This window comes from Zosterops lateralis, assembly GCF_965231275.1.
Source record: "Zosterops lateralis genome assembly, chromosome: 6".
Lineage (NCBI taxonomy): Eukaryota > Metazoa > Chordata > Aves > Passeriformes > Zosteropidae > Zosterops > Zosterops lateralis.
Window position 1 is genome coordinate 35,754,584 of NC_139761.1, and position 21,058 is coordinate 35,775,641.

Below are 21,058 nucleotides of genomic sequence, written 5' to 3' on the forward strand. Positions count from 1 at the left end.
GGCACCAGAATTATTCTTCCGGTTACGTTCCTAAGATAGTCTTAATGGACCTTAAAAAGCCAGGCAGGTTCTATAACATAACATGACCTTTAATTACAGAGATAATAGTAGGAAAACTGTCAAATAATAGAAAAAGTTTTTGTTAAGAAGAGATGTGCCTCTCTTTACAGTGTTCATAATAAAACAAGACTGCTGTCTTGTAACACAGAACAGGAACCAATGTGTGATTGTGTAGTAATTCCTGAAATCAAAAGTGAAACTAGCCAATAATAATTGCCTAGGAGAGAAAAAAATGTAAGAGGAAATTCTCATTAAGCGTTTTCAATTATTTTTTAGGCTCTAATATCTTTGAGTGAAACTGAGCACAGCAACCTGGAGCAGGAAAAATAATATGGAACTTAGCAGCACTGTGTTCTTTCTGTGTTCTTGGGCTTGATTCCCAGCTGTACCACAAGCCTCTGGTTAAAACATCATAGAAGTAGTTTATACCCTTTGTGACTCATTCCTCCATTTTGGAATCAAAGTACTTCCTTCACTATATTTTGTATACCTGGACTGTAAGTATATGGCTAAGAAGACTTCACAACCCCTGGGATGATGATCTAACACACTGGTTGAGTCTCTAGATGCTTTCATACAAGTGATACTACTGCAAATTCTTTTCTTTGCTTTTTACTGTCATCTTAACTTTATTTTGGTGCTCCATCTTAAAGACCCCAGACTCCACAGGCATGCTGAGCATCTCCCCCAAGAGTTGGGAGCACTCCTCACTTCCCAGGAAATGCACAGTAGCTTGTACAATCAGTCAGTCTCCACAATGTAAATTGAGATGCTTTAAAGAGATAATAGCTTATGTGTAAGGATTTAGTTCATTCATCCACAAGCACACTCACCTAAGTATACCCCATATGCCAGACTAAAAACAGATCAGGCATTGTTCAACTGGAACTAAAAAATCTGTTTTCAGTACTTGCTTCCAACAACTACCATAGTTCATAATAGCAAATGAAAAATACTTTTGTTTGCTTTTACTATCCAACAACTGGTAAAAAACCCCATTTCTATGGCTCAGCTGAGCACTAGACTGCCCAATACAAGTAAGAGGACAGATGCCAGCACAGGACCTCAGCACAGTAGTAGCATAAACAAACTCTATTCCACGCCCTCCAAGAGGGTAGGAAGGCTGCACACTCCAAAACTTCACTGGGGGCTTTCAGTCCAAAACCAAAAGACATCAATAAATTGACACAAAAGCATTACAGTCATACTCTTTATATTTACACACCATGTGAAATAAAAGCTCTGTAGGTATGTATGATGGCACCTATATTTAGCTATCTTGTAAGACTGAAGTAGGACACTACCAATTTAAATTCCACCAGAGTTTCTGGCCACACTCACTGTATCTGTTCTCATCTGCATAGGTGCAAAGCTTGGGTAATACCTGCCTGTCAGCAGGGTTTACTGTAGGCAATAGCATTTCCACAATTTTGATAGCTGACCCAACACAGAATCATACTACCCAGCACCACAAAACCACTAAGTATATAGGACAAGGACCAATTATCATTTCAAGGGGCCTTGGGTCTAAACCAGGATCTCCTTCTCATTTCTAACTGTCCTCTTTCCAACTGCTCTGATTTTTCCAAGGGCCAGAACTCTACTGCTCGCCTTCACAGCACCCACAGTTCACAGTGGTGGTAGAGTAAAAAATTCTCCTTTTTCTCTCACTCCACTGGAAGTCAGACTACCCAGCTCAAGTCTCTCACTCACCTATTCCCAAACCTCTCACGCACAGGAGCTCAGCTCTGTTCCTCCTCTTTTACTGGGCAGGAGAATAGGCAGCTGTGTGAATGTGGAAGCATGAGCTGCTTACAGCCCTCCCACTGCTCTGTGCTGAAGTGCCGTGCAATGCAAATACCACTGCTTGATTCTGCAGAGAACCAGGTTTCCCACACTTGGTTGAACAGAAGTCTAGTTTCACAAATATGATATGAGTATCAACACCTAGTAAGTTTGAAACTCTGCACCTAGGAAATGTATCTGGGAAAACATAATCCAGGAATGCAGGACAGTCTATGACCTGCCTGGCTGGGGAGCAGCTCTGTGAAAAAAGGACCCCAGTGTCCTGGTGGACCATGAGTTCAATACGAATGAACACTGTGCTGTTGTGACAGGAAAAAAAAAAAAAAAAAAAAAAAAAAAAAGCCAGCAGGACTTGTTTGTTTGTTTGTTTTTGTTTGGTTTTGGTTTTTTTTGATGGTTACATCAGCAAGGGTATCACTAGTAGATATAAGTAATTATCATATTCAGTTCTTTCTCTGGCTACACCTGGAATACTGTGCTCAGTTTTGGTCCCTCTATACAAAAGAGATATGGACAGTCTGGAGGGGGTCAAGGGAAGGGCCACCAATATGATCCAAGGCCTGAGAAGCCTGCCATATGGCTGTCTGAGAGAACTAGGTTTGTTCAGACTTGAGAAGAGAAGACTTAGGGGAGACTTTATCACTGTGCTCCAGTATTTAAAGAGTGACTACAAAGATGGAGACATCGTTTTACAGAGTCACATGAATAATATGAGGGCTAATGGGTTCAGATTACTCCTGAGGAAATTCCAGTTGGACACAAGAGGAAAATTTTTCACATTGAGAACAGTCAGCCATTGGAATAATCTGCCCAGGGAAGTGGTAGATACCCCAACACTGGACAGTTTTAAGATTTGGCTGGACAGGGTGTTGAGACACCTTGTCTAGACCATGCTCTTGCCAAGAAAGGTTGGACCAGATGATCTTTGAGGTCCCTTTCAATCTGGTATTTTATGAATCCATGAAATCACAGTGTTGCCAACATGTCAGTATATTGCCCATGGCTTAGGATTTGTTTCAAATCTGTAGGAGTGTTCATAGAAGTCTTGACTGCTACACTGTAATGACTCAAGTAACAGCTCGTATCTATTACAACAATGAACTCTAGGCTACACTTGGACCATATTTCTTGATTTTGATGATAAGAATATAACTTACAGATGAAAGATGAAGACCAGGCCATATAAAAGTAAATGCCAGAAATACTTAGTGAAATTCCTGAAGATCTGGTCATAATATTGGCTGTATTGTCAGTAAAGGCACTATCATAACTAAGTATTGGCAATACTTTATTTCTCCTGCACATCTACTGGATAAGCTACTGGATCGGATAGAGGATGCTTAGAAATAGCACAAACATGAACACTGCTAGATCCCTGAACAAAACACTTTACTGGATCAATGCATGCATGTTACTCTCAATACAGTGGCACAGGAAAATAGACATTTAAAGGCTGCATCAGCAATTCCTGTTTCAGTATTCACACCTTTACTAATTTGGCTGTAACTATTCTTAAAACCAAACAGTTTCATTTTAAACTAAATAAAAGCAACAGATCAGGACAACAAAAGTACCATCTTCTATCAAGAAGCAACTCACCCCAGGAAAAACATTATAGTGCACCTTGCAATTTACAAAAAAAACAGCAGACTGTTGGACCATTATTATTTTCTTCATTAGATTTTGGTATTACCAAATGTGAAACTCTCACTCTCTGAGTTGTGTCATGCGCTACAACTCAGGTGCAAAATTAGATTATAACTATAAACCAAAACCTATAAAACTATTTAAGTTTAAAAAACTAAAATAGTATACTGTACTATTACTAAATGATTGATTATACTCTTGAACTGCTGGCAAAACAATCGTTTGATTCTACCTACTGACCAGCCAATGACTACCTATGACTTACCAAAACAAAAATCCTAGTTCTGTGTATCTCCTAAATCATGTTCATGTGGTCTGAATATAGGAACTTCTGTATACAACTTTTTTGCCACTCTGAAAGCCCAGATGCAGTCCAATAAGTATTCACACCTGTGGTGCCAATCCCATTGACTGCTGGAATGGCAACTTTAGGAGCAAAGATCCTCTTCTGTGTTTGTTACAGTGATTGTCTTACAAGAACTGCCTCAATGTCATTATCAACAATTCCACAGCCTCCTCTATAAAAATCAGGTATTTGCATATTAACCAAGCATAAGCACTGTCTAGCTGCTGAAAGCAGTTCTAAGGAATGAGCAGAATGCCCAGGTCCTAAGTGGAGTGAAACTATGGAATATATAGATTAGATTTTATATGTCCTACAGCTGTGATCTCTGTTCTTTTTAATAAACCTTAAATTTCCACATCTTTGCCCTACACGACCATCTGATGTTTAACTGAGGACTAAAGAAGTCAGCATGAGGTAGCTTCCTAGGTTCAGCATTAGGTTTTACAACAGTATTCTCCTCCAAAATCTGCAGTATTTCTGTGGTCCATGTTGAAAATAAATTATACTCTTTCTCCCAAATTCTCAAAAGCTATCTTTAAATGGAGTTCCAATGTTTTCCATAGCTTTTATACTTTCGCATCAGAGAAAGAACAAATCCCACTTTTGACTAGTGAGTCTATTCTTGATATGCACAGATGGAATGAAATTGTTTTGGGGTATAACTGATAAGGAAAGTTAATCACTAGATAGAAATTGGTTGGAAAATAGATTTAAATGGCAGACCAATGTAACTCGCCTTATTTGGTTGCCACTAGCAATGCAACAAAAGTAGCACTCCTGAGATGCAGAGGAGATGTTTATAGCAGGGAAAACAACACAGAGACAGACATGCTGAGGTCTCTTTATCTGATAACTTTGTGGTAATTGCTTTTCATGCCCTGTGGCATGTAGGATGCACTAATTTGGCATTCAGTGAGTATAGCAAAGAAGAGTAATGCAAACAAAAAAGAGTCAAACTGTACCCTACTGCTTTACCTTACAAAATTACCAAGGCACAGCAGTACTGGCATCATCACAAAGTCTAAGGTAGGCACTTCTATGAGCCAACATTATCCTCTTCCTAGAGTCCACTCTCATTTTCATCAATGTATATGACTGATTTCATCAGCTCTTTCCAAGCAGCTCTGCTGTGAGGTCTAGTTCTATTTTCTGGCTGAGATTTTGCCCTTGGTTTGAACCTCAACTGAGTGGTTATAGGCATTTCTTCCTCTTTTCCAACTGTCTGCTGATGTCTCCTATACTGAAGGTAGGGAGTTTTCAAAAACTGTTTCTACCAGAATCAACAGGAATTCTGCCTCTGATTTTAATGGGTTTAGAACTTGTCTCTGTTGCCCTTTCCTCTCTCTCTGCCAACTACTGCATAGAAGCAAAGTCATCAGTATTGCTGAGCATAGCTCAGTTCCCAGGCACTTTCTTCTGTCAAACAGGTTTTTTTTAATATTCTTAATTTACATTTGGGGGTTTTCTCCTGTACTTTTTATACTGGCAGTGTCTCACCTCTTAAAAACCACATACAGCTGTGAGTATATGTGTTGCCTCCTTCTCATAATAGCTGACCCCAGAGACAGCAAGTCTTTATTACTAACTGCAGGGAAAAATGCACAACACTATGCTCTACCTGACACAGCTGCAGCTCCTCCACATCTGCTTTACAGTCACTTATTCAGCATCCAGACTCATCACTTCACATAGTTTAATTGTGGAAGAGTAGCAGGACAAGAAGAATGAAAGAATAATGGACAAAGGTACACATACAGTCAGACAGAAATACACAAATGTGGCATATGCTCACTACTTTTATTATTTGTTGTTTACAATCTGGTCATACTCCTCAACACCAGCCCCACCAAGAAAAACCTTATCTTATACTTACTGTTTCACACACACAGTGGTCTTCTTCACAAAGATTAGGCAGCAGATGCCAGTGAGACTTTGTGTTAGTAATGCACTGAGGAAAAAGTTAGTAATACATTGATTCTTTACATTCTTGTGAATTTTCTAATAGAGGCCAGGATTCGACCCTGCAGAAGGTAAATTCAGCTCCCCTTGGATTCATTACAAGTTGTTCACATTTTTGTAAGGGATGGGTTGTATGCACAGGGTTTAGTGTTTATGGTTACAGCAAATCAAGTAAGATGCAACAGATGCAATAAGAAATGGTTGGAAAGAAGGAAAGATAAAGTCCAAGGTCTAAATGCCAGGTTTGCATGGATGCCAGCTGCTCTGCAGCTCAGGAGAGGCAGGCAAACAAATACTTACCAGGTTTAATTTCCAGCAGCTTCAGCCTGGAATCCTCAGGGGGATGCAAACGCCTCTTTTTGCGCCAGCAACGTGCTGGGTATGTGTACAGCTGACCTGGGGCCAGGCCTGAAGATTAAAGGCAAAAAATTAATCACATTTCAGTTTGTAAACCACAAGCACTGTCTCTAGCATCTTTGTTTCTTGCCCTTCCAGCATCTCCTTGTTGGAGGGTTCAATACTGCAAATCATGAGGCAGAGCTACACACTCAAGACATCCAGTGCTCCTGAGGCTCTTCAGCACCTCTTGGGATCAGGCCTACAGAGAATCTAGGTCTCACTTAGATACTTCACTCAGCTCACTGAAACCAGAGCTGCACATAAATAATTTGTGATTTCTTGAGGGTAAATAGAATTTCAGACTCTCCTGGGTCGCAAGGGCAATGCCTCCTCCACGGGCAGAGAAAGCCCCTTGAGAGAGAAGAGATGAAGTTCTGACATGCAAATCCTGAGGCCCTGATGCACAGACCAGCTCAGGAAATTTCTGTCTTCCAAACAGGAGCAAACCAAGATCCAAGAGGTCTGACTCTGTATTTTTGCTTACATTCAGGACTTTTGTTTGAATACTAATTCTTTATTTTGACTCTTACCTCCTCGTGTCAATATTCCGAATGAGGGAGGAGATACACCAACAACATTTATATCATCGCATGTTTTCTTAAATCACATCTGGCATCACTGGCTTTTGAGCTGCCCTGGCTCTCCTGACAGATACTCTTCAGCCAATGTTTGAGCTATACTTTGCTCTCTTGCATTCAGGACACAGCAGGGCTTTGTGAGTGCATCACAACTAGGGGCACAGAAGCACACTGACAAGTGCTTCAAAGTATCCTCAACTGCCCCAGGTAGTGATGACACACAGAAATATCCAGCAAAAAAAGTTGGAGGATTTTAATCCTCTCCTCTGCTTTTCCTGCTCTCTCTGTCCACCAGTTCTGGTTTGGCTCCTCTGCCCTTCTGCAGTTGCTGTCGTCTTGAAAGGGCTACAAAGCCTGACTTCAATTCCAGACTCATTGTCCTCAAAACCCAGGTAAGACAACATATGAGAGAGAACAGGAGGGGTGTTGCTATATCTGAAACTCTACTGACAGTGAACAGCTGGACAGCATCAAGGGGGTGCCAGTAAAGCAGAACAGCTCAAGGGCAGGAGGATGGCCCAAGAGTTCTCTCCTCTCTTCTGAAGCAGCAAGGAGAGAATATCAGCTTGGGAACAAAAGCAACTCACCAGACCAAATGGGGATAATGAAAAAACCAATATCCTCTTACTTGGGAGTGGGGAGGAAGACACAATAACATAATTCACCTCGAGGGAATGTGTTAATCAAATTCTGCAGGTGAGATCTAAGTTGCTGGTTTTAAATATTTCAACTGTTGAGAATTCCAGTTCAGACCCCAGCACCTTCCACCTACTTCCAAGGCCTTGGAGCATCTATGGCATACTGCCTGAGTATGGCCAAGTGACAGAATATCTGCAGAGATTCTGGCTGTTTCAGTGCACAGAATGCTATTGGACTTGGACTTTTCATCCCTTCTTTCACTGATGCCCAGAAAGCTGGTCATTGTGCACATCCCAAGAAGGACACATTTCAGAACAGGTTGCCTAAGACCGGTTTGGAAATAAAAATGTGAATAACTGCCACTTATACAGTGTTCAGACACCCTTCTTCGTACCACTTTGCAAATATTAACCACTGCAAACAATTGCTATAATGATGAGGTGGATTGTGCCTGGCTCTAATGTGAGTAATTAAAGAGGTGGAGGCAAGAAGCCCCACCCTGTGCAAGGACTTGGAGACAACACTGAAATGGCAATTGCCAGATCAAAGCAATAGGACAGAGAATCAGCCCTCCATTTCACGGGCCTCCATAGAGGAGCCATTTGAAGGAATAAGTACCATAGCTTTTGTCCCAGATAGAGAGGAGCAAAGATCTAATAGTTTTGAGGGAATATCTGCTAATGTGACTGCTCTTACATGAAAGAACAGTTCTGGATTCAGCCAGCACAGAAAAAGCCAACTACACATGCCGAAAGCCCAATTAGAAACTTGAAAGGAGAGAGTTGCCTTTTCCTTAGAGGAAGGCAGGTAAATCAATAAGAAACAATGATCCAACATCCATTTCTGCAACCCTTCAGGTAAGCTCTCTGTTGCTACTCACAATACACATGTTCATTAATATACTGCCATCCAATGAACTTAAAACATGTGCCAGATTTTCACTTCATTCAACCCACCAATGAGTTGAATCTCTACCCTCTTCCTCATCTGTCTGTGTACTGGCTCACATGAAGTGTAGATCTTACACAAAGGAAAGGCAACAAGGAATGGGTCAGTTCTGAGTGCTCTGAATGTAGCTCCTTCACAGGCAATCTTGCAGTGAATATGGAAATAATGCATATTACTGTCTTCAGCCCTCTGTGGGTTGTCTCTCTCTCTGGTACCTTATAGGGCAACCAGAGAAGGTTCCAACCATTTGCTTACAGAGGAAATAGCAGAACCTGCAGTGAGTTATGTTGTTTATCTCATTAGTGTAGGAGAGTCATAACTCAAAGCTTGTGTGAAAGGCCAGGGGAGGGAGGGGAAAAGGAGGGAGTTATGTGCAGTACTGTGTGAAATTAACCCTGAACTGTTTATCATGAGATGCAGATTTCTGACTCCTTTAACAAAGAGGACACAAGAACTCAGGTTAATATGCTGAGTTCCTGACTCTTCTCTGTTTTTCAAGTCTGTGTAAGTGAAAAGAGCTCCTGGAGCTTTGCCATTTGTCTTTATCTAGTTTTTCAGGTTAGAGATAGTAAATGGTAGTGAGCACAGCACACAAGACAGATACCAGGATGGCTGGCAGAGAATTTTCAGAGCCTTTTAGTATGAGCATGAGCACATTGTGTACAGACCAAAACCAGGCATGCTAAAACTGTAGAGGGATGCCTTGACTCACCATAATACTACAAGAAATACATTACACAAAGACACTCAAGGGAGCACTAAATGGGCTAATAAAAATCAAAAAAGAGGAAAGCAAATATGGGGGAGGAGGGCTGGTTCATTTCACACTGATTATTCTGATTCAAAATAACAAAGTCATCAGATTTGGTGGCCAGTTCAGATTCAGGAGGCTTCTTTCACTTCTGTGAAAGAATGTTCTACCATTAGTGTCCAGTGCAGACCTACAGGAGAACCATCACCTATCCCCTTCTGCCAGGCAAGCTGCCAAATAGTTCACTATCAGAAGCAAGAAAGGAAAGATTTGCAGAATGAATTTGCTCAAGGTAGTCCACAAAGCTTGTGGCTGAGGAAGGCAAAGAATTAAGGCATCTTGGTTCCTGGTGTGATGCTGTAACACACTTATGATGATTCCTTCTGCTCATGTACAGGTGCCAATGAGACCCACACAAGACTATCTGTGTCTATTTTTTGTGGAAGATGCTGTTGACAAAACATTACTTGTGAATACAGTGGATGTATACCTGGGTATATATATCTTCTGACCATGTTCAGAAGGATAAAAATAGCAGCACTTTACTTATAACAAGAGAGAAGGCAAGGGAAAGGGAAGATTTATGAAGCAACCCTACAAAAGAAGAGATAGTCCAGAAGTTTAGATAACTCCTATCTTGTGAACCACGTTCAGTGGTCCCGGATTACCCTAGCAGTTTTGGTAGCTAAAATATTCTTCAGGTCTTTTTAACACTGTAAAAACACCTGTTGTCTCCTGCACCAGAAGTGGCTGCATCTTTTCTGATGGTACTGCAAGACAACCCTAGATCTACTTTTGGTATTTTAGTAATAGGTGGAGCACAAGGATCCTTCCTTTTGTATATCCTAGAAAAAGGAGAAGGAAGGTTTTAGCTAAGACTCAGGTAGGTACTTTTCAGAAACAGCAATTGCTTTCTTAGCCCCAGAAGGGTAAAGGAATATCCTAAGTGTTTCTCTCACTTCATCTCCTATAAACCAGAGAGTGGAGATTAGAGCAGGTTTCACCTTCCCATAATTTCAGATCTAGAATTTGAGGGGGTGAAGGGTGAAGGTGGGAGGGTGTCAATGTTGTTTAGAGAACTGGCACATATTTATGCACACGTGTGCATGTCATACTTCCAGTGCCCGTGTACCCCAGGTCCCTTCCTGCCTGGATCCTCTGGGCTGCACTAAAGGGGAAAATAAAAGGTAAAAATACATTTTGGTGCTGTCAAAAATCTGTTCCTTCAGCTTACTATCGGTAAGCTACAACCTAGCAAAATAGCCAAATTCCCCTTGGGGTTCAGAAGGAATTCTGTCTGAACAACATCTCCGGTCTTGGACCAGGTGACTGTCCTTTGTCTTTCAAAAAAGGATTTCTGATGGATTTAGTCTAACAAAGGAACAACTGACCAAAGTCTACAAAAATAATAGTGCTCTTTTCCCTTGAGCTTCACTGAGCTGTGGAATAGGCATTAGCCAAAGCTCCTTAAGGAAATATACCAACCTTTTCTGTACCCAAGGGAACCACAGCTCCAGAACTGATATCCAAGTTAACCTAATCAAAGCAGAACTAGGATTTATATGTATATTACTGACCATTAGAACAACATTCATTCCATTAACTGGACTCTCATATATTTTACTTCAGTTTTGTATCCTTCCTAATATAGTTCCTTATTTTCAGCACTCATCTAAGAAACTTCCACCTCCACCTTGGAGGTAATTCCTGCCTAGAGCAGAGCATTGAGTCTTCAGCTACAGACTGAGATTGATAGCATGAAAAGAGCTACAATGATGCAGCCTTAGAAACTACCATGTCAGGCACTCCTTTGCATAGAGAGTAATTAGCATGAGCTCTCAGCAGTTACCAAAGGAAATCCCCTACGGGCACAGAGGTTTAGGCAGTTTCTCCTCTGTGTGGCCTGTAGCAGGTTTGAGCTCCTATTAATTAAACCCCGTGAGGGCTCAGTGGCCAGCCTTCCGTACATGCACATGCATACACAGACACAGCACTACCAACCTGGTCCCCTGTGCCTCTTCTCCATCCAGATGTAGCAGTTGTTCTGAGCTACCCCAGTCTGTGAATCCAGGAAGGGCAGGCGGACGCTCCGCTCGGCGCAGAGCCGAGAGTTGTAGCTGCGACAGTGCTCAATTGCTTCTTTGTAGAACTGGTCCCCGAGTCTGCCAAAAGAGACAGGGCAGACAGTGAGAATGATTGTGCTGCCTCCTCCAACAAGAGTAGGGAAAAGGGACGTGAGGTTGGTTTGAAAATGGAGAAACAAAAAAACTTTGCCTGGACAGATGCAAATGTTGGTGACATAGGACACTGATGAAGCAGGTCATCAGAAAGTGATGTCAAAATCATCAAAAGATCAGGCTGTCAGACAGATCTTTTCAGTAGCAGCATGGCTACTGAATGAGCAAATGATGCAATCACACTGGCCTATGACCCTGGGTCAGGCCCATGTACACCACAGTGAACTCATTTGATTGTTTCTCTTCCCCTGTAGTTTGTCCAGGCAAATCAGTAAACCAATCATTTCAATCCCATGTTACAGCAACTACTGCAGTGTGTTTTAGGCAACCAGAAAGCCAGCCAAGTTTAGAAGAACTTCACTCCAGCATTTCTGGTGTCAAAGAGTCCATAAGACCAAAGACCAGAGTTCTCTTATTGTGTTCTTCTGAGGCATGAAAACACACCCCTTAATAACTAGAGCCATATCTGCAATGGTCAGACTAGGTGCTTTATCATAAGCCTTCCAGAGTTTTCCACAGTGGAGCCTGAGGTGCTAGGAGCAGCAGGCTACAGCAGAGACCAGTCAGATCCAGCATGGCAAATGCTGCTTTTCTCTGGAGCCCAGTGGGAAAAACAGTTCTAAAGACAATGTCACTTACTTCATAAATAACTGTTTGTTCAAAAATTCTGTAGAATCTTCATCTTCCCTTGAGATAGATTTAAAAACTCTGCCTGCTGGAGATTACCAAAATCCTCCCTCCAAATTTTTCTAAACAGGGAAAAGCATCAAAGTAAAGCTACCCTGAGGACACAAAGCAGCTGTCATGCTGGAGCATTGCAAAGTAGGAGGGCCACACTGCTGAACTTCATTCTTGATCTATTGTCAAGGTGAAATTCACTTGTGACATGAGTAGCTAGGAAAGCTACCCGTTAGGGGCAAGTTCATTAGAAAACAGGAGCAGAGTGATAGATGGCATAACTTGCTCCGACTCTGATATTCATTAGTGTGCAAAAAGAGTATAGCACATACAGCAAGTGAGCCAAAGAGATGCATGCACAGAGATAAAAGGAGCTCCCTTTGCTGTTGTATTAGTTGTTTTCCCCACTATTCTCTTCCGTAGGCACAACTGGCATTTTCAAATTTTGCACACCTCTGAATGTCAAGTCAGTGCAAATTGCTCTGTTTTACCATCTGTCTCTTTTTTGTGACTCACATCTTTTAAGTGACTTCTCAGGTGTATCTTATGCTTTACATGGCAGTCAAACTCTTTTCGTCTTGGCTGTACTGGACCAATATCCTATTACTGACAGGGGCCCAAAGCAGAGGCTTAAGGAAGAGCACAAATACAGTAAATAACAAAGGAGGCACCTCAAGTTCCCCTTTCTCAGCTCTGATGATGAGAACTTTTTACCCAAGTCTCAGGTTATCCAGTGATGGGGAGATCAGAACATTCTTTGGCTACAGATACTTCCTAAGGGTTTTTCAGAGGTTTTGTGCAGCAGTGAATGTCTCTGTGAACATGGTGCCTCCCAGGCCTGTCCTCCCCTGCTGACCACCAGCTCTTAGGCAGCTGCCAGTGCAGGGATATTTGGAGGGCAGCTGAAGGAGAGAGCTCTCTGGATTGTGCAAGTGAGTGGAGGGTAAAGTCATGGGCAGAGCGTGTACAGCAGGATCCCTCCGGACACTGAATCCCCTGCAATGACCTCAAACGCCCTTTTCTATAAAAAGGCAAGGGGGGAAGGGAAGGGGAGCAGGGAAGAAAGGAAAAGATAAGCTGCTCTACTATCCAAAGAATGTGACTAGGAAGAAATGAAATCTTATTAAAAGCTGTAATTAAAGTTGTACACTTGTGTAATCAAAGTCAGTAACAAGGAGACCCCAGTTGATCAAAGATTAACAGCTCTTTCCACAAACACTTGAGCTTCCTCAGGGCTATGTCAGATTCCTTCTATATTAAACCAGGGATATTCTCTAACTCTAAGGAGTACACTGGAAAGAAAAGCATAGGTGTGTGACAAAAAACTGCCATCACTGCATAAGTCTTCCTTATGCCAAAAATCACTTCAGTCATTAGAATATGCACACCACAAAGCATCCACATTAACAAAAACAATCTCAGCAACCCAGATATAGGATCTGACTGGAGATTGCTTCAGTTCGACCTTGGTCTAAGACTGAAAATAACTATAAGTCATCAAATGTAAAACATTTGGCTTTAAATCACACTATCAAGTAGAGTAAATTTCATATTTTTCTAAGAGGGACAAAAGAGGGTTTGAGATCCTAATTGCAGAGAAGCAACCAAGATAACGGGTCAAATTCACTCTTGACAAAATATTGCAGTCTGGCTGTTTCGTTACATTTATTCCAAAGATTTTAAATATGCATTTTTTGCCTTAAAGAAAAATAGCAATTTAGAAGTATTCAATCATCTCCATATTTTAAGAACACTTTCCTTGGCTCCACTACAGCAAGCATGATCAAAAAAATGCAGTTCTCTAAGTATTCACTGGAAAGATATTCAGATACTGAGACCTTGAGGAATTGCCCTGGCCTTAATTATAAATGGATTTTTTTAAGTGACAAATAATCAAATGTAGGAAAATAAAGAAACAGTATTTCCTTATGACACTCATATGTCAGTGGTAAACATCTTCCCTGAAATTACTTTTGAGTGCCTAGTCATTTTGTTTTACCATTAGTCTTTATAGGAGGGATTCTCATTCATTCCAAACTTCAGTTAGGTTTTTTTTTTTTTAAAGAACTTCAAACTTAGAGATTTTTTTTCTTTTTTTGGGCTACATATCTAAACACAGCATGTTTTATCTTATGCAGGAAAAAATAGAAAGTGTATTAAAATCAGTGCAAAAAAAAGGGAAGTACAGTCCTATTGTGTTCATCATTGTGGATTCAGGGAGGTGGGACATATTCCAGCCTCCTCCCAGGAGGTTTACAATGGAGCTGGAGAACAGACAAGCATCAGAATAAGAGTGGAAAGCACAAGAGCTCCAATGAAACTCAAACAGATCCGTTAAGTTTGAGCAAGTGAGATACAAGAAGAGAAAAAATTGAATATTATAAAGTGTATCATATGTCAGAAAAAAAGAATAATTATCTGTTACATGCTCATAGTTTTCCCAAACTGTGTTGCTATGGAAGACTTCCACTTCAAATCCTGAAAAAGTATCTGTAAAAACTATGGGGAATTTCCTCATTATTTTTATGAAAAGTATGTATGAGTCAGTGCTACGCTGTGACTGACTGCAAGGGTCAATTCTTCCCTTTGGACAGGGGAATTAAAGGTCACACAGACTTGTCTAGATTGATATTAATGACACAAAATCATCAGCATATGTTCAGATTTTAAAGATGCTGGGAAAAAGAAAGCAAGGAGCGGACATGAACAACTGCTGGACAAGGAAGACAAATCATACTGAAGGCAGCACAACTGGAAATACAGAATACAGTTGCCAGCACGCTGTGAAAAACACACAGCCCTTCAGTACAGAGCCACAAGTGAAACCCCAGATCTTTGGGACAGGCATGCCAGTGACAGACACTGCTGGCATATACACAGGCTTTGCGCTTACATACCAACCCATGCACACTACAGTAACCTGCTTCTGGCTGACTGATAAAAGCTCCTGGACTTGGAAAAGAACAACCTATGCTATTGCACACTCCTGCAAAGCTGCATAGGAGGGGTAAATGCTTCGTAGAGGTTAGGGGCTCTTGGTGAAAAAAAGCGGGACTGAAACTAAAGAGCAGGCTGAGAGCAGTGAAAGCTCGGTGTGAACGGGGCACTCTGAGAGCACCAGCAGCCCCCTGAGTGCTGGGACAGAGACATGAGCCTGGTGCAATTCTGTGCAGCCTTGCAGGCAGCCACTGCCATGACAGCAAGCACCAGCATGGAAAATCAGACTCTGTGACTTCCTTGAGGTCACTGTTCTTTTAAGTGTTAAGAAACAGAGGTTTTCTATCATGGAATCAGGTCAGCTAATAACAAAGTCAAGGAAGAACAATTCTTCCCTTCCCTCCATCTTTGCCTTCTAGCTCTAACTAGACCATAAGGTTTCTGAGCAGACTTCAACTTACTACTTCTCTGTATCGTACTTACTGCCATGACTCTGCTGTCTAAGCATGCCTTCAATGAGAGAGAGAAAAAAAAAAAACCCAAGAACTTGCCTGTCTTATAAGCCCATAAATTAGCAACAAGGACCAAGAGCCTGACTTCAGTCCAGATGTTCAAGATGTTTCTGTGCTGACAAGGGATCCTGATGGGCCATGAAAGCAGCAGAGCAGCTCTCCACCACTACTTCACAGTCCATCCTGCAAAGTCACATATTTTTGAGTGCACTTACACCTTTTATAACAGCTACAAAATAGGCAGAATCCAACATGCCCCTCCTGCAGGGCCTAACACAATTCAGGTTAGTACCCAGAGAAAGTGACCCACTCGCTGAAGACCTATAATCAGCCATGCTCACCAATGATTACAGGTCCACATCACCCCAGGAAAACTTGTATAACAACCAGTCTTCCTTAAGTGCAGTTCTTAAATTTCCACCAGGTATCTCTGAGTATGAATCCAGAATGTCTCCCTTACTTGAGGCCAGGCCTCTTTTCTAGTCATTTCCCTCTAAACCCATGCTCACTACATGACTAGACAAGTAAAAACCTGATAGCACAGGAAGAAATGACTAGTCATGTAACAGACTTTTCATTCTACAGTTTGCAATGGTCCTCAGCCACAATCAAAAATGTGGGCCTTGCTTTTCTTAAGACCATGGAGTTTTCATTTACTATTAGATTTAGCCTCTAGTCTTACATCTTAGATTATTTGACACTGAGGAACAGCAAGGACAACCAAAAAAGACCTTTTAAATCAGAACTTGTTTTTCAGCAGCACTGTCATCCAGTTTCAAACTGTGTGAGATCTAAGAAGTGCTATGAGAGCAGTGATGCAATGCAACTTCAGAAGATACTTTTTACTTTCCTTTTGGAGACACTCATGAATGAGTCTGGAAATAAAGCACCGGTGAGGTCTTAGGCCTTCTAACAAAGTTGAACAGAGAGTAAGAAATCATGCAGGCACTACCAGAGTTATCAGTTGCCTGCAACACTGGAGACCATCTTGGACAACTACATGTCTGGCAAGTGTTGAGAGAACAGCACTGAGCTGGCTATACTATTCCTTTCCAGCAAGTCCCATGAGGCCCCTGACAGGCAGCTGCTCCTTCTCTCTATGACCTGTGACATGAAGAATGCCACAGGGCTCAATTCTTCAGCCACTTCTGTTTAATATCTATGCAAAACCTTCAGGGAATATGATGAAGTATCTGGGCAGCAATGCCAGCCATTACATTGATGACATGCAGCTTTATGTATCTTTTTCCCCTCATGCTGACAGCACTCTCCCAAACCTCACAGTGTTGAAAGCAAGGGTAGCTTAGCTGGCAGAGGCTGAAGTCAGAAGAGATGGGAATGAGGCTGATTGGAAGTGGGAAGCATTACAAACTATGCACTAACACTATTAATGTGGACAATCTTACAGACACAATCACCAAAAGGGCCTTCCTCTCCCTCTTCAGCCAGCATAATTCTCTTCTCAAGCTGTGCCATGGCCTTGTTCATGTGTGTTTCTCTCTCTCTCTTAGTTGCAAAACTGTAGTACTTACCCTGTCACAAAGCAAGCCAAAGAAGTCTGATTTTCATGAAGGGCACAGTGGACTAAGTTCAAGCTGCTTGAATGTCTGCTCCTCCTTTCTATACCCAGATGCACCTGGAAACCTGTGCTTAACAGAATCCAGTATCACCAGACTCCTGTAACATCTTCAGACTGCAGACCCTCAGCTCCAGAGCATCTTCCCAGAAGAGATAAAGTGTTCTGCTTTGCTCATCCTCACATTACGTTGCAAGATGCTAATATAACATTTATCAAAAGATCCAAGCAGAAGAAAATATGACATATTCAAAAGTGTCAGACCACTACTGAGCATTAAACAACAAAGGGCTGGCTAGGCCCCTCCTTTGGCTGCACTCTCTGGAATTTCTAGTTCATAGTCAGTGCCTAATTGCTACAAGCACGCACCCTTTGCAAATGCATAAAGGTAGGACATGGAGATTCAAGAGGAAGAGAGAATGGCTTTCCTGGTGTTAGGTGAAGCATAACAGACTGCTCAAAGTCCTTCCACAAACTCTAATGGCAAGCCAGAAAGTGCGGGAATGTGCAGATTCAGTTTTCTCATAGTGGTCCATTGCATCTGTCCCTGCACAACATTTTCTAATGATGTAAGGGGTGTGAACGTGAGCAAAGGCAAAACAGGATTTCCAGATGTGCTACAGAATGACTCAAACTTTCTGGGCTCTCAGTTTTTTAACATAAACTTGGCAGCTTTCTAAACACATAGCTACACTCTCCAAGAGCCAGAGTCATTGAGACAGCTATTTCATTTCTATACATACTGAGTTATTTCACCTGACGGACAACAGGAAGACTGAATAACTTTCCCCAGCCTGGGATACAATGTCAGAGAAACAATGGCTAGCAGGACTCTTTTGGTAATAGGTAGACTACACAAATCAGACCACAAAACAGTATACAAAGCAGACAGTGTTGCTGGAGCAGCAATGATCCAAGTGTAAACAAAAGACTTTCCAGGAGAGTTAACGCCTTTCATTGGAAGAACTCATGCAGACAGGTCAAAACAGACAAGCTTCTAGCACTTGATCACTGCTCTGTGGCAGGTGCAGAGACTGTATGTGGTTCAAGGGATTAGGAGCCATCAGAGAGCTGATGAAAAGCTCCTGAGTCAGCACTGGCACAGCCCAGACATTACAGCAGTCAAGAAGATGCCTGAGCTCCAAGTCTAGGTGGAATCCCAAAATCAGTGTAAAAGCAATGTGGGTTTTTTTAGCACCCTCCTCCAAACACTCGGCATTAGCATTCTGTGTAAAAGGGTAAAGAAATACCCTTCTGCAGGTGTTTACCAGAAGATTTCCCCTGATGGGTTGGAAATCTCTGCTGGCTACTTGTGGCCAGAACCACCAGGGTGCTCACTGCTTGAATCACGGTGTGATGCTGATGCCTAACAGACAGCACAGCCTTGTAGAGTGAGCTACATTCACTACTCTGGAAATAGGCTTAGGCTGTAATTTAATCCACTGTGAAACTACAGGTATCATCTCATGCAAAAAGTCTGTCTTTGAAGAAAAATGACAAAAGGTAGGTTTAACTTACAATTTGAGGAAAATTGATCTGATTAGCCCCATCACAGGTATTGTAGAAGTATGAGAGCTCTGCTGGCATTTCCATTTAAAGAAAAGAAACAGCAGCACAAGTTAATACTGCCAAGAAGAGTGTGGTACATGATGGTATCTTGCTGACAAAAATCTGGCTTTCAGGGTAAAGAGCTGCAGCCATCTTTGTGCAGGAATAAGGATTGAAACTAGAGGTGCTCCACTTCCTGCAGCTGTGCATGACCCTGCTCAGGGCCTGCAGCCACATTCCCAGTACTCAAAGCCAAAAAAGTGGGATCATTCTGCCCATCTCACTCAGCTGCTAACATGCAGAGTTGTTAGCTGAATGCAAGAGATATCTGTGTATGGCACAAGCTGATGTGTACTTACAAAATTACATATTTCAGAAGACTAAGTTATCAGCCTCATTCAAATACGCTGGACTGTGAACAATTATACTACAGTGCATCTGGTAATTTGTCTGCATCTTCTCTTTCTTTACTTTCATTTCCATGAAGAGGCATCAGCAGCAGTTTCCATGTCATACATCAAGCTAAATAAGTTGTTTCCAGACACAGACATTGCATACAATCTCTATTAGACTCAGCACAGTGACCAATTAGGTTAATCTCAGAGGCAGACTCCTTGGGGATATCTCAGAGCATCTATTCTTTCTTGGGCCAGAGTTTCTGTTTTAAAGAGATGCAGCATCATCCAATTAAATGAACAACAGGTGTGAAAGGTAATAACCTAGACCTCTTTTGTGTCTGAAGACAGCACTCAGAATTCAGCTTGGTCCTAACCTCCCCTGAAAGGTCAAAAATTCTCTCCAATTACTAAAGGAATGAACTCACGAAAACTTCAGCAACAGTATGAGATTGGACATGACAACATCTAAGGGATTTCTTTATATATATTTTTAGAAAAGATTCAAGCTGCTGGGGCTTGGGGTCACCAGAATTCTGTTTGGCTTAGTGCAACAATAGTCTTATGGGCCAGATGTAGTCAAAGACAAAGTCTGTGCACTCAGCTCCCATAGTTCTGATTTCCCACAGTGATCCTATCTTTTGCATTCCTGGTAAAAACCATAATCTATCACCCAAGCTGGCACCAGGAAGACAGCAAACCAGACTTCTACAAATTACTCTGCCGTGACTTCCTTTGTAGCTTTAACAGTTCCCCTGCAGAACACGGGTAACACCCTACACTTACCTCAATAATAAATCGTATGCATTACTTCAGGCACTGTCTGTACTAAAAAGATGCTCAGATCATGAACAGAAATCCTCTCCTAGCTCTAGCTGTGCCAGCTAAAAATATCACCCATTCCCTCCTACCCTGCTGCTTTTCACTGCTTGTCTCCTAGAGCTTACTGCTCCCACACCTCCTGCCAGTGGCAATATTTGTGTGAGTGCTCCCTGACTCAGTTCAAGCAAGGCCATTCAATCTGTTAGAGCAAACCCAGCTGACATTGCCCAGAAAAGCTGAGGGCAAGCTCACAAAACCCCTTCTTGCCACCAGAGGTATCTCCAGCAGTACAACCAGCTTGGGTTAGTCTTCAAGTGGCAAACTTCTTTGTTTGCAAAGGGGAAAAAGTCTGTCCACAACATGAGTGGTGACAGCTGGGTCACTCAGCCAGCACAGCCCTCTTGGGAGATACAGCAAATGGAAATGGAAGTTGTTCCCTACCTCTTCAGTTACATCACTGGCCCAAATGACATCAGCTAAGCTGACAAGAGCATTCCTTTTCATGTGTCTCTAAGTATCACATCTTTCATGAAGCTACATATCTCCACAAGAGCTCAACAGGAATGCCAGGGAAGACCATGGGGGTTTTGTCCCATGCTCTAAGCCATGTCAGAGTCCCAGATGTCCAAGCTCTACAGCATGGTCCTGGTCTGAATGACATCTGTTAGCCCTCTTGGAAGGTCTCAGGCTGGGATTTCCCCTGCACCTTGTGCAGTTATTTAGTAGACAAATATGCAGTGCCATTCAATCCAGGTGGCAGAATCTAAAAGAGTTTAAAATAAACATACAAGTAGAAGAGTAGCATAAATGTTCCTAAATGGCATGCAAGCTTCCCCCTACACTGAATTGTTATTACATTAATATTTTAGGTACTTCCTGCCCTTTTACTAGAAAGAGTTAGTAAGCTCACATTTTTCTACTGACTTGTCTCTATTGTAGGAACCTTGTATCTCCTGCTGCAAAGGAAGTGCCACTCCAGGAAACAACCCTTTTTGCACAGGTGAAAATGATCACACAAGTAGAAAAGCAGAGATTTATCTAGCTCTAACATAAAACCACGTAATTATTAGAATTTACTTCACCTCTGAGGTCAGTCTTGGTGAAAAAAAAATCAGCTAGAGCCAGTACTTTGAAGTTACTAATCTTGAATGGGTAGCACTTTCAGATCCTTGGTCATGATCTATTTGTGAGAAACTGAACATACATGTAAGAAAACACTA

General features: G+C 41.9%; 1 protein-coding gene across 7 annotated transcripts in view; it reads right to left on the bottom strand.

The window, feature by feature from the left end:
• The window catches only part of DPF3 (double PHD fingers 3), a gene marked incomplete at its 5' end in the record, with an annotated part of 154,597 nt that overhangs the window by 77,076 nt on the left and 56,463 nt on the right, over positions 1–21,058 (bottom strand). For all 7 annotated transcript variants that reach the window (XR_014590339.1, XM_083863045.1, XM_083863049.1 and 4 more), the window contains 2 exons: positions 6,119–6,226; positions 11,135–11,295. Coding sequence is in view for 6 of the 7 variants with exons in the window: in XM_083863045.1 (XP_083719171.1) it covers positions 6,119–6,226; positions 11,135–11,295 (269 nt within the window). The remainder of the gene's footprint in view (positions 1–6,118; positions 6,227–11,134; positions 11,296–21,058) is intronic.